We start from the raw sequence: 13,490 nt of genomic DNA, 5'->3' as shown, positions 1-13,490 counted from the left end.
TTGGGCGACAATCAATGGTCTTAAAAGGAGCACCTATCCGCCGGACTTGAAAACAATCCACGCACCCTCTATCTAACACACGAATCAAACTTTGTTTAAATCTGATGAATGACTAATTGTTCTTGTTAGATTATCAGAAGTACTAGAGTGCCTAAAACAGAGTAGCATATCCCCGAAGTAAAGAACAGCAATGGTAGAAAGCCCATGGATATGGATTATAGGCAAAAGTCTCATCTTTTTAGTTTTGTATTTCCATGGAGTAGGAATTCATAACCTTCCATTCATTGAACACGTGGAAGTAAGCCCCTTACCACTAATCCAACACTCATGATGGTATATGCGTCCCTCTGCTTTGTATAGATATTATCTCCTTTGATGTCTCTCTCTCTTTTTTCTGTTCTGCTAATCACATGCTTATATAGTTGTCACGTGGTATGTCTATGGTGGTTAATATTACCCGGACTAGCTTATGTCACAAGGGTGAGTGGTAGATGGTTTAACAAATCAGTATTCAATAGTCTTAGCAGATGGAACGATTAACCTATAGACGGAATTAAAATGTCTTTATATGGTACTAGCATAACTTTAAAAATTATTGAATACTAATAGACAAGTAAAGTGACAAACCGAGAACAAGACCACCATTAGATCAAAGCCGATAGATTAAGTTGTCGTAGATGTCCAATTCGGAAGCTTGGTATAATGCCAAGATTTTAAGAGTTTAGGGTTCAAGTAAATCAGAGATTGATGATGATTAGACCCCATAACAATCTTTAAGTAATTATATTAATGATTTTCCCTATAACAATTGAATGTTTGTAATGTTTTGCCTTAGTTCAGTTTTGCTTTAGCTTGTATTTAGGTGTACTCACTTGTATACTTCCTGTGTGCTTTGACTATGCCTATTTAATAGGAATAAATTCTCTTATTATCTATAAAAATAAAAATAAATAAAAAAACAATTGGATTCAGAGATAAATGGCCTTACAAATCAAGTATGTAATCTTCTATCAACAAAGAAACTTGAATAGACAAACAATTCGAAGGGAGTAAGTAACAAATAATACTAAAAAAGCTCCTGTCAGACATTTAGATAACAATTGATTTAATGAAACCAAGATCAGGCATAACAGATGCAGTTAAAGTGACTCAGCTGGTTATCAAGTATGAAGAAGCAGTGTCTTGGGCAGCTATAGGGCCTCCCTCAAAAGTTTTTCAGTCAGAGCTTTGGGGAGCCCCATCACACTATCTGTTGTTCCAACCTGCACAGAATACCACCAATTATTATGTCTACCCAAGCATAGAAGAAATGTCCGCAATTAGTGAACCAAAGCAAAGGAATTACAAGCTGTTCAGAAACAGTGTAATGGAGTTGAATTGGCAGCAAATGACTCATTCTTGATAAACCCAAAAAGCTAAGGACAGACCATTTGGACTTGTTGAAGCAACTTATCACAGCAACCCCTCGGCCGGAGTTTAACAGCTTGAATTCAGGCATATGAGAAAGTTGCTCAGAATTATGATTGAATGGATAAGTTCTGATCAAGACCAACACTCTGCCTAACTGAGACAGAAATTTACTCCCCTGATAAATTTGTTAAGAAACCTGAAGCAACAGCAATTTAGAACTTGCCAACCAAAACTAGCTCAACTTATATCTTCTTATAATTTATTACATTAGGGTTGTGTTAATTTTATATGACACCTGAGGTTAATGGGTGATGACATTGATTAAAGGATCAACAGCCATGCCAAAATGTCGCAAACTTCCAAGTTGTATTCCCAAGAAGCAAGCCATCTTTAAATAACAGCTTTATGCACAAGATTACTTGGGAGGTCAATATATAAGAGGTTTTGGTGACAATGTCTCATCAACTGAATTGTGAATTCATGCAGGGAACCACAAATTGGGACATGATACTTGCTTGGCTAGCTCACCTACTCCATGTGTCCTATGTAATCACCTAAGTTTTTGACTCTTTTAATGGTTAAACTAAGATTAGCAAACCAACCACTTGTTTGACGAAGGGCAGAATCAAAGGATGCTCTATGATCAGTCCTCCGGCAACATTAAGCACAATCCCCTCCTCAATCTGAGAAAGGAAAAAAAGAATGGTGGAGCAAAATATCTTGTATCTCATAAATGATGCAGAAGCAACCGCCAATTTCAATGAAAGAAAAATATGAATACCAGTTTCTCAATGATTTCATCTGGTATTTCATGGAAATAGATCTGCAGCGAATCACAACATTATGTATCATTTATCAGCAAATGGGTAATTAAAGATAATAACAAAGGATTGGAAACAAAAGCAATAAAATAAAATGAGATAAATTTCCAAATGGAATACTAAAACGAAAATGTAAGTAAACAAATGAATCATTAAAAGAACAAATAAAACAAAACTAGAAACATTTTTTTATCGATATAAACAAAATTACAAACATAGAACTCCTTTAGTCAAACCTGGATTCCTTGACTTTCAATGTCATAGAATGAAACCTAAACGTTGTGTAGCCATATGCAGCAATCAAGTGTATACACCAAAATATTTAAAATTCTACTGTTCAACTGAGGAGATCTCTTCTAACGCAACTTTAAAGTACTCTAAGGGCGACTTCCCTGAGGGCCGTCCGGCGTCGGTCCAGAGGAGAGAGAAAACAATACGAAGCGCGAAAACCCTAAGGAACCAGATCTGCCGCCACCCACCCATTGTCGGCGAGACACACCGCACCGTCAGCACAGATAAAGCCGATGGACCTCGGCGACTTTGCTGAGGCCGTCCGGCGTCGGTTCAACCTCCGGCGTCTTAGATATCGCTGTATTGCCACTCAGAGTACTCCAGCGATCCTCCCGAAGGCTCCGTTAGTCATGTCGTTGACCCTGAAGGCTCCGGCGAGTGCTCCGGCGTCTTCTGTGAGCACGATTTGCAGCTGGAAACAACTCTACAGTGCTTAAAGTGAACACGACCTGGAGTCCACAACTTCACAGTGCTTGCAGCTCCCAACGGATTTCTAATCTGGTTTCTCTGAGATGATGAATGGTTGTTGAAGAAGGGGAGTGGGTCAGTTTGGGTTCTTCTATGGAGTTGGCCATAGAATCTAAATCCTTTACACTGGTAAAGGAAGGGAGCATGTCGGCCATTACTGAAAGGAGTCGAAGGGTGATATCTAAGTTGGTTTTGGGTTCGACAGCAGTGCAGTGGCTGGCCAAGGCCATAAAAGCGTGTACTAAGGATAAGAAACAAGATTTTTTTCTCCACTGTCCGGGAAGGTCGACGCAGTTTCACAGCGCATCGCTACTCGAATGCTCGCGGATATTTTATGGTGGTGGAGTATGGTGGTGGGGGGAGGAGGAATTTTATTTTCATTCCTAAAGAGGGGGGCAGTGGTTGGAGAAGGATGGGGGAGGTGATGCGTCATTTTTCCTTCGGCAAGAGAGGGAGTGAAGGCTTGGAAGGACAAGGTGGTGTGGCAGTGAGGGAGAACATGGAGAAAGACCCACGTACATCCTCGGTGGCGAGGCAATCCTATGCGGCAGCTCTAAAGACGGGACATGCTTCGGGGGTTCAGAGTGTGGGGGGTCTGCCAATCACGCCTCAAGACCAGCTTGTCGATATGCACAATTCTCTAAAGGAGATGGAAACCCAACTTGTCGAGTTGAAGACAGCGATAACTTTCTTGTCTATGAAAATAGATCAGCTTTCAGCTGGAGGCAACAGGGTGGTAAGAAACATGATAGGCCCGAATCCTTTAAACTTAGAAAAAGGAAAACGGAAGATCGGATTCGGCCCTGTCCCTATAACCAGATCCAGGAGAGTATGGCGGGTCAAAAGGAAATCTGGGTTATTTGAAGTGGGGTCTACATCGGGTATTGGTGTAGAGACATCAGTAATGGAATGTCATTCGCCTCGTGTAATACAGGATAGATCGATAGTCGGTATTACACCCTTGGTCCCTGAAGAAACTATGGCTCCTTTGTCAGAGTTGAAGGAAAAAAAGTGTACTGCCGAGTTCTGAAGGAGATGTAGGATTCGCTATCACCCTAGAGGTAAAGGGACTTGTTGTCACCCCAGAATCTCCAATGGGGACCCCGATATCATTGGAGAGAACCAATGGAGTTACTGGAGAACTAATGGGTTTGACGTTGGTGCCTTGTGTAGAGGAATGTCTAGAATCGGGAGTGCAGGTTGATGGGGATATTGTGGCTCCCCTGGTCTCTCTTCCTCCAATAGCAGATTGGATTTTGCCTAAAGTTAACAAGATTCAGCAGTTCGTGGGAATTTCACATAGAGGATGTGAAGACCAATTTAACGAACTAATTACTGGGATCGAGGCAAGCCTCACACTTGAAACCAAATTAAGCTTTAAGAAAAGCAGGGAGCTACAGCGTCTCTTTTCGACAATCAACTACGACGCTAAGGGTGGTAGTTCAACTAGAAGGAAGTCTAAAGGGAGGGTATTGTGAGGACGGGAATCAAGGTGTTGGGATTGGTGTTCGGGTAGAATTTTAGTTCTACGGGAAACAAGGATTGGGGTCGGGTCTGATGTACTTTGGGTTGGTTTTTTATGGGCTTTTTGGGTCATTAGGGGCTTTTTGGGTCATTTTGGGCAAGGTGTTTTCTTGTATACATTCAGTGTACTTGGTTTCTCCTTTTGATATATACAATATTTTTACCTATAAAAAAAAAAAAAAAGTACTCTAAGCATAAAACTATTTAATTATGGCAAGTTAGCAAAGAAGAGTTTAGCAAGCAAAATAGAACCTGTAATGTAATACCAGCAATGATTTGGTGAAAAGGTGTTCCTTATCTAATATTGTACAACACTAACTTTAAATTTAATATTCGCTATTATTATCTTTTATTTAACAACGCAAAGGCTTAGCCCAAGTACACAGAATTTATAAAAGAGAAACACCTAGGTAGGAACACCAATTTCTATTATTATCCTTTTTTTGTTCAGCATATGGAGTTCAAAATTACAATTACCCAAACATGCCAGAAGAGATTGTTTCAAATTTCAATAAAGTATCTTCTTAAGTTCATTGTCACAGGATATTCTAGTAGGCATCCTGTTTCAAATTTCAATAAAGTATCTTCCTAAGTTCATTGTCACAGGATATTCTAGTAGGCATCCTATGACCTTCCAAGTGCTCTTTTGTGGACCCATTAAATCAAGAGTTTGCTGGAGAGGTTTCCAGAGTAACCCCAAAATCGCAGCCGTATGGAAAATGATTCCTCTATGCCTCATGTGGTGTATTTGGCTTGAAATGAATGGCCAAAGTTTGGAAGACCAGGAACGCTCATTGAAAGAGCTTAGATGCTTCTAGGGGAACTTCCCCTTGAACTGTCCAAATTATAATAATTTGTCATGACTTTGTTCTCGGACACCCGGTGCCAATAAAAAGAAAAAAAAGAGCTTAGATGCCTTTTCTTCCATACCTTATTTCTTTGGGCCTCTACTATTTTTCTTAATGGGGCTAATTTTCATGATTTTCTTCTTTCCTTTTCTAGCTCCTAACTTGTAATTAGGTATTCTCTTGTATGCTCTATGTTTATTAGGATACGCCTTATTAGTTTTTTTAATAAAATTTTATTTAACTTATAAAAAAATGGTATGATAACCATATAATGTCTTGAATGGAAAGATATTCAAAAGGGGAAAAAAGCTCAACAATAATTATAAAAAAGTTTCACAAATGAAGGAATAGAAGCATATGGTACCTCCACTCGGTCCCATTCTCCTTTTCTGAATCCTGTCTTAAGGTTTGTAACTAGCACAGATCCCACTGTTGCTGCATGGCTCCCAGAATAGTCTGAAACCATGTTGGTAAATCGCCAGAGTTATGTGATAGGATAACAACAGTGAACTGTTTGGGGTGGGGGGAGGGGGAGAGAGAGAGAGAGAGAGAGAGAGAGAGAGTTAAGCAAACCTTTCAAATACTGTCTTGCTTCCTCCTTACTCGATGGTTTTTCCCTGACCACACCTTCATAGACCACCACCTCCAGATCATTTAATATTAACAGTGAGAAACTATGTACAACAAAGTTCCCTTCACAGCAAGGTCAAAAAAATTGGAAGTCCATATCTACAAAGAATCTTGTTACTAGGAGGCCATTTATGTTCGAGGATACAATATACAGATGTGGCATAGGAAACATCAGCGTCCAGAAATTCTCATGGGATTGCAAGGCATGCACAAATCATAATGGAACAGATATCAACAGATGGAAGAATTCTTTCTACAAACATCTAATGTACACAGCTCATGCAAACTGAAAAATGTTATCTTAAGCATAATGGGCTTTTTGATGGAGGGGTAGTTGGCATTAAAACTTCAAACTAGGGTCTGAATTGTACTGAGTGAAAGTTTAAGAGTGCAACTGAGAATGAGGTAGCAGTTTAGGGAGGAAAATGCAATCAAACCTGATAAATTTATCCTTCCCCGAGTAGTTAGCATTACAACAAAGTATCTAATCAGATTTACAATTTGGCACACTGAAAAGCTCAAGTTTTACCAATCCATAGAATTCCTAGCTTGATAGTCAAAACCATTTTGCAATTATCTTCATAAAAATTTTTTACAACCTATATAAATTAAATACTCCAACTTGTAGACACCCACACTTCTTTCCTGATAGTTGACTTATTGATACAATTGACTCCAAATCATCTTCTGAACATGGCATTAAGAGGCTTATAATAATCGCTCTCCAGGGAGAGGGAAGAGGGGCAAGTAATAAGGCAACCCAACATACCATATTACATGATGTGGAGATTTCTTACCAAGTTTCAAAAGGCAACACATATGCATTAAGTAAATTAGGAATAAAAAATGTCAAAGGACTAGGTTTGTACTTGGTCACAAGTAATTAACAGTGTTGGCTCAGCATCCTTTATGTAGTCACCAATGGGCCTTTGTAAGATGGCTTCTGCCTGAGAAGAAGTTACCATCAGCTATGTTAAATACCTGGTCACAGGTCAGCTTCGACCCAAAACTCGTAACCTTCATATATGCAATGACCATAACTTTTTTTTAACATTAAACTATTCATGTTACAGCAGCCAAGAGGGCGGGAAGACAGGCAAGTGCATTATCAGAACAAAAAAGAACTCCACAGATGCAACAGTTGAACATCAAAGCATTATAATTGCTATCAGGTGGTGAATATCTTATATTTACCCCAAAGTATAGTGAGAGTGATAAAATATTCCTAAATAAGACAAAATACAGGCATAAAGGCCAACAGCATTATTTTTTATTCAAACCAATAATTTAATCACGATAAGTTAGTAAATTTGAATTCATACAAAAGATTAATTAAACCCAAGTGCTCAAATATTCAATGCAAAAAACCAGAATAACTAAAAATCCAATACCCAGGTCTGCATTTGTCATATTCTGATCTGCATCTAGCAAGGAAAATTTTAATTCAGTGTCAGTGGAATAAAATAACCAGAACTGTCCCATCTTCCTTGATCAATAACATGGAGTATATGGCATTACAAACGTGCACAGCAAAGAAGTGCAAGCGAACCACTTTGAAACATATACTACTATACTTTCTATTTTCAAAGTCAGTGTATCCTCGGTCCATAAATGGCACTAGGTAATACAAGATCCCATATGGGTGTTTCTGAAACAGGGACGGCGTCAAAAAGAAAACCAAAGCAAGACATACTGTGTCAGCCGCAATCAAGATTGTTTGTTCAACATCCTTCTCTTGATGATTGATAGTTTGTAGTTTTGATATGATAGCATCAGCCTGAGATGCAGTTCACACTCGATTAATGAAAAATACCTAAGCCAAACCCCACACTTCACTTTTGACACAAATGGAACTTATGACAATAAATACACGTGCAAAGAGGGAGAATTAATGACTAAAAAAGGGAAATATAAAATAAGCTAGATCTAAATCCCTTTAATAATCATGAATTATGAGAGTGGTCTGTAAATTAAGCAGCTAGTTTAGCATGCTCCAGCTTGTCCTGCTGAATGAGATCACTTGTGGACAGAGGGATTGAGAAATAAATTAAGCATGGTAAGTGGAGCTTTAATATCCACATTGTTTCTGCATGAATCCATTAGCCTTACAACCGCTTTGGCTACTTAGCAAAAGAATGAGTATCTTTACAACTTTTTTTTTTAATAAGGAATATCTTTATAACTAAGATTGTACACAGCAGCCAAAAGCAGAATTTATGACATTTTCCTTTGCAGTTCAATATTTGGAAAAGAGAACACAACCTTTGCCTCAGCGAGAGCCATAACCAAGTCTTCTGGCTTATCCTTTCGTATGCATTTTTCATCAATATCTGCAGTCTAAGTAACTAAAAGGTTAATTTTGTGGAAATCAGAACAAAAAAAATAGTAGATAGCTGAGAGTAAAAAATACCATAATTGTAAACTCGTATCCCATCTCAGCTAATATTGTTCGACGTGCTATTGAAGATGATCCCAAAATTATCTGCACAACAGCCTATGTCAAGTCAAGCAATTTGGAAAAATTATTCATTTCAATGGTCATATTTCATCTGCACCTCACATTTCAGATGACTTCAGGCACACAATGTATTGTATACAAGAAATGAACAGAAGATTTCAGAATTGAGTTTCTCATTTCGTTTCCCGCTCTACCGAGCAATTAAAGAGAATTTTGATGGAGTGTTGAAACCTTCGTTCAATTCGAAGTTCACTAGTCCTTAAAAATCCAAACTTCAGGTGTTTTCACTTGATTATTATCTATTACCATTCAAAATAAAAGCATATCTGAAATTCAAACCAAGTCGCACCCGTTACAAGTAAAGACCTCTGCACACATAATGCGGGTCCCCTTGCACTAGCAGAAAATCTAATGGTCTAATACAAGCCCGTTTGGCTAACGAGAAAAATGGAGAAGAAGAAAAGTGATAATTACCCACTTCTGCCTCTCCATTACTCGAGTTACCTTACACATACTACACGCATAAAAAGCCATTCCTACTTCCAAGAACCGAGTTGTTTGAGTTTTGTCGAGGAGGCTTACCTTGAACGGAGAAGTATTCGCTTCCATCTCCGTCCTGAAGATCGAACAGATGTAAGAACAGATGTAAGAGGGGGACGCAGATAGTACGGATGCAGCGAATATTAAAAATTTTGAAGCGTAAGATGGGCGTGTTTGCCTCGCGATCAATAAATTAGGGCATGCAATCCTCCGATTCGATAATAAGTCTGGCAGGAAAATTGATTCTTTTCGTTTCATTTCATTTATATTATTATAATTTTTTAAAAATTTTAAATAAAATATAACAAATAATTTAATTTTTTTAAAATTTTAAAATAAAAATAATATTTTATTCAATTTTCAACAAAACATATCATTTTATCTCATCTAAACTGTATAACCAAAGTGAATTTGATATAATTCAAACCTGAAATTTGACATTCAATATTAATACTATTTTTAGGAGTGATTTAGCCACCAAAGATTTTTATAAAAAATAAATTTATAAATTAATATAATTTAATTTAATAAGTTAAATTATAAAATTACTAATAATTTTTTAAAAAGAAAATATTAAATGAACCCATGATTTTGCCTCTCAATCTTTCTATTCATACACTTTATTATATTTTTTAATTTTTTTATTAAATGATTAAAGAACTGATTATTAATAAAATTATATATTTATTAATAATTAATAATGTGAAAAAAATATTTAAAACAAAATAAAAAATATATATATTTTTTGCTAGCGATACGCATAGTTTGTAGATTAGGTATTAAAAGTTTTGAAAAATATTTTAGCTACTAAAGAATTTAATAAAAGTAAATTTAGAAGTTAACTTGATTTGATTTGATATATTAGATTATAAAATTATTTTTATTATAGAATAAATATAACATATTATATAAAATCTTATTAATTTATAAATTCTTTTTATAAAATCTATTTATAATTATAACACTTCTCATAATTTTTCTCATTATTGGCGGACCCACTCGTAAAGAGCATATGCAGTGGATATTGTAAACTCTCTCTTAAGACGAACTTTTTTTTTACATTAACTTTTTTATTTATAACTCACTTAAGACAAACTTTAATCATAACTTGACGTTAATTAAAATGTATAATTTAAGTCAACAAAAAAAAAAAAAAAGCTTGACATGGCAATATTTCTTCACATGCATAAATACCAAAATGCTGATCTTATTATTTGTACATGCTTTTCAAATGTTAATCACGTAATATCAAATTATCATATCTATTTGTTTTTTTTTAAAGAAAAGTATATCTGCCATTAATCAATAAATGTTACATAATCTGTCATTTAAAACAAAACTATCAATAAGATTAGGATCTCTTCAATCCAACATTGATCACTATTAACGTCGTATTTCGCACACACTTAAGTCAAGCTCCAACAACTCAGATCTTCTACAACGAGTCCTGCTGTAACACCCCACCTAATTAACCCTAGGGATTAACCCCTTAAACATTTTAGATTAGATTTTTATTTTGGGTTATTGCTTACATTAAGGTTGATAGTGAGGTTAGCCTTAATCTTGACACTCAATACTATTAAGCTAAGGATTAGGGAAACAAGCCTATTAGTGATTTTGGTAAAGCTTTTTTGAACCTTAGAGCATTTATGGGCCTAGCCTAAAAAGCCTTGAACCAAGCCCATAGCAAATTCAAGACTTAGTAGCTAGCATTGGCCCGAGTTTAAGGAAGGTATAAGATCCTTGGGCCAAACCTAGTGTGGAATGGACCCATGGCCCAATTAGATCAAGTCAAACTTTTTCAAACTCATCTCAATAGATCTTGAGGTTTCTTTTCAGGAAAATGATAGGGTTACTACCCTCTTACTACTTATTTACTATTTTTTTTGTATTTGATTTTTTTTTTAATTTTTTAATTTTACTTAGTGGTTAAAGAAGTGACTAGTAGTAAGTTTATATATTTTTTTTTAATTTTTCTTAATGATTAAGGATGTTAAAAAAATACTTAAAATAAAATGATAAAAAAATAAAAACACTATAAGTAGTAAATAAGTAGTAGATAGATAGTAAGCCTATCACTACCCTTCTTTTCAACCCTAAAAACCTGGAAATGACGCCACTCTCATTCAAGCCAAAGAGCCCATAAAACATGAACCCACACACTTGGCCCTTTTTAAAGCCCACAAGGCCCAAAACCATGTTTGGGTTATTTCACCATTCAAGACCAAAAGTCCAATACACCATATTATTGGTTTTCTTAAATCCAAATCATACCCTAAGTACCCAAATTAAGTTTTGAAAAATGGTTAAGACCATTAACTATTATACTTGAGGTTAGTGAACCTTAAGCCATACTTTGAAGCTTAATTTTGTTTATTCTTTTCTTAAACCTATCAATTCGGATTTTCTTGAATTATTACTTCATTACATCATACTTAGACCTTACTAATATCCTAGATAAATATCTCCACATGTCATCAAGGAAAATGACATATCAAACCCAAACCTTGCATTATTCGACTTTGTGTATTGTCATTTGTATACTTGGACTATTTTGCCCTTTGGTCCAATATTTTTGTGGATTGATCACAATGGTAATATGGTTCTTAAACACCTCATGAGACCCCTTTAAACCCAATTTGAGCATTGGACGAAATTGGTTACACAAATGAACTCAAATGACCAAACCAAGTGCACCTTGGTCTAGTTTGTGTAGGAACCGATTGGATTAGAATTTAACCAACCATTTGCCATGGTTGAGCCACCACTGCACGCCACCTCCTTCACCACTCAATCACCAAGAGGTCCCATAACCATCATGAAAAGTTTGACTCAGTTTTTCCCACCCAAAATCATACAAAACCGAAGTCCAAAAATTTGTCAATTAAAACCACCTATACCTTCGATTTGCAAGGGTGGTTTGAGTGAGTTCTTGTCACCTGAACCATGCCCCACGACTTGGGAACCTCCACAGGACCATGATGGCTACAATAGGGAGGAAATCATGGTAGTTTCAGGCCATTATTCCTCCTGCACAAGATGACTCAAAGCCTTGGAAGCAAGCTGGAAAAATTTCAGACTTGTGCATCTCCCACTTCACCCAACCACCAATCACCAAGGCCAATGCCCCCTCCCCTCTTGAACCCTATAAATACCTCCCTCACTTCCTCATTTCCTCTACACCTCAGCTCCAAGCTTCCTCTTGAGTCTTGAGAGTATTTCTCTCTCTTAGTGAGCAATAGAGTGAAACCGAGTGAGTTTTGGTGGGTTTTTGAGTGTTTCTGAGCAAGGATGCCTAGAGTACTTGGAAGGCCATGAACTTTTTAATTTTTCTTACTTTTAATCTTAGTTAGCATATCAAGCTTTGTTTGCAAGTGTTGGTACTGAATTTGATTGAGTTTTGAGAAGGTTATCATGCTTAGTTCAAAATCGGGTCATTTAAAGGATGGTTTGGATGTTTAAATATTTTTAAGTGAAAATTTAGCTATGACATGTCTTAAACATGATTTGATATAATTTATTAATGTCTTATAATGATTATGGAAGGTTTTAATTGTGATTAAAATCATGCCATGATAGGTTTTAAATCTATCTTGTCTTGATCATCAAGTACAAATCGATTTTGAATAAAGTAGAGATTAAAGATATTTTAGCCATGATTAAGTATTGTGATGAACTTAATTTTCCAATAATTAGCCTTAATTATGTCATTAAAGATGTTAGTGATCATTTGTGATTAAAGAAAATCCCATATGCAAGCATTCATAGGGATCAATAGTTAAAAACACATTTAGAAATCAACTAGGATGCATGCCACGAGTTGGGACTATTTGGAAATGTTCCACTTTGAGTTTTGAAAATCCAAGGGAATAGATGGTTTTATAATGCCAAAAATATGAAGTCCATGAAACTTAATTAAATTTGGAGTTCGTTTGCAATTAACGAAAATTTAGGGCTTAAATTACAACTTTTGAAAGCCTAGGGCTATTTTTGTAAATACTTAGTTTTTGAAACCTTTGATTTTGAACCTCAACCATAGAATATTAACATTAACTTAGTATACACATGATTTACGCAACTATGATGTTATTTTTGAATTTCTCCGAAAGTTTGTAAATTGGCCTCTCGCTTACACATTAATAGATTATTTATGAATTATTGATAAATGTTTCATTCATATTTCAATTATCATTTTGAGCATAAAATATCATGTTATATGATACATTGAGTGCATACTTATATGATATGTGATATTTTGCACAATTTTTGCATATTGCATCTATAAACATAATTTTTACATGAAAGCGTGCCACATATGCACATATTATGAAAAATATTTTTTAAGTATAGCATGAAAATAATTTTTGTCACGATCCCAAAGGCTAGGATGAGAGATTATCCTAGTGGAACTTCTCTGTCCACTTTGGAGTGTTTAGTAATAGAGTGGTAACTCCTGAGTTGACGAAAAACAGTCAACAGGCTTCGAATAGGTATATTACC

At 35.9% G+C, this 13,490-nt stretch overlaps 1 protein-coding gene across 6 annotated transcripts; it reads right to left on the bottom strand.

Moving 5' to 3' along the window:
• Window positions 1-984: 984 nt before the first annotated feature.
• Window positions 985-9,222, bottom strand: LOC121244726 (7-methyl-GTP pyrophosphatase). 6 transcript variants are annotated; one of them, XM_041142918.1, is made up of 10 exons: window positions 9,033-9,222; window positions 8,403-8,474; window positions 8,255-8,329; window positions 7,686-7,769; window positions 6,862-6,939; window positions 5,936-6,005; window positions 5,727-5,818; window positions 2,192-2,233; window positions 2,013-2,093; window positions 985-1,262 (listed from the first exon to the last, which is right to left on the bottom strand). In XM_041142918.1, the coding sequence occupies exons 1-10, from the start codon at window positions 9,057-9,059 to the stop codon at window positions 1,191-1,193; spliced, it is 693 nt and encodes a 230-aa protein (XP_040998852.1). In that variant the 5' UTR covers window positions 9,060-9,222; the 3' UTR covers window positions 985-1,190. The 6 variants fall into 6 exon arrangements, with proteins under 6 accessions (XP_040998852.1, XP_040998851.1, XP_040998854.1 ...); XM_041142917.1 differs by having other exon boundaries at window positions 8,403-8,486; window positions 9,033-9,219; XM_041142920.1 differs by lacking the exon at window positions 6,862-6,939 and having other exon boundaries at window positions 8,403-8,486; window positions 9,033-9,219.
• Between the last annotated feature and the right edge of the window lie 4,268 nt (window positions 9,223-13,490).

This window comes from Juglans microcarpa x Juglans regia, chromosome 8S, assembly GCF_004785595.1.
Source record: "Juglans microcarpa x Juglans regia isolate MS1-56 chromosome 8S, Jm3101_v1.0, whole genome shotgun sequence".
In the NCBI taxonomy this organism is placed as follows: Eukaryota; Viridiplantae; Streptophyta; class Magnoliopsida; order Fagales; family Juglandaceae; genus Juglans; species Juglans microcarpa x Juglans regia.
This window is presented reverse-complemented; position numbering and strand designations above follow the sequence as displayed.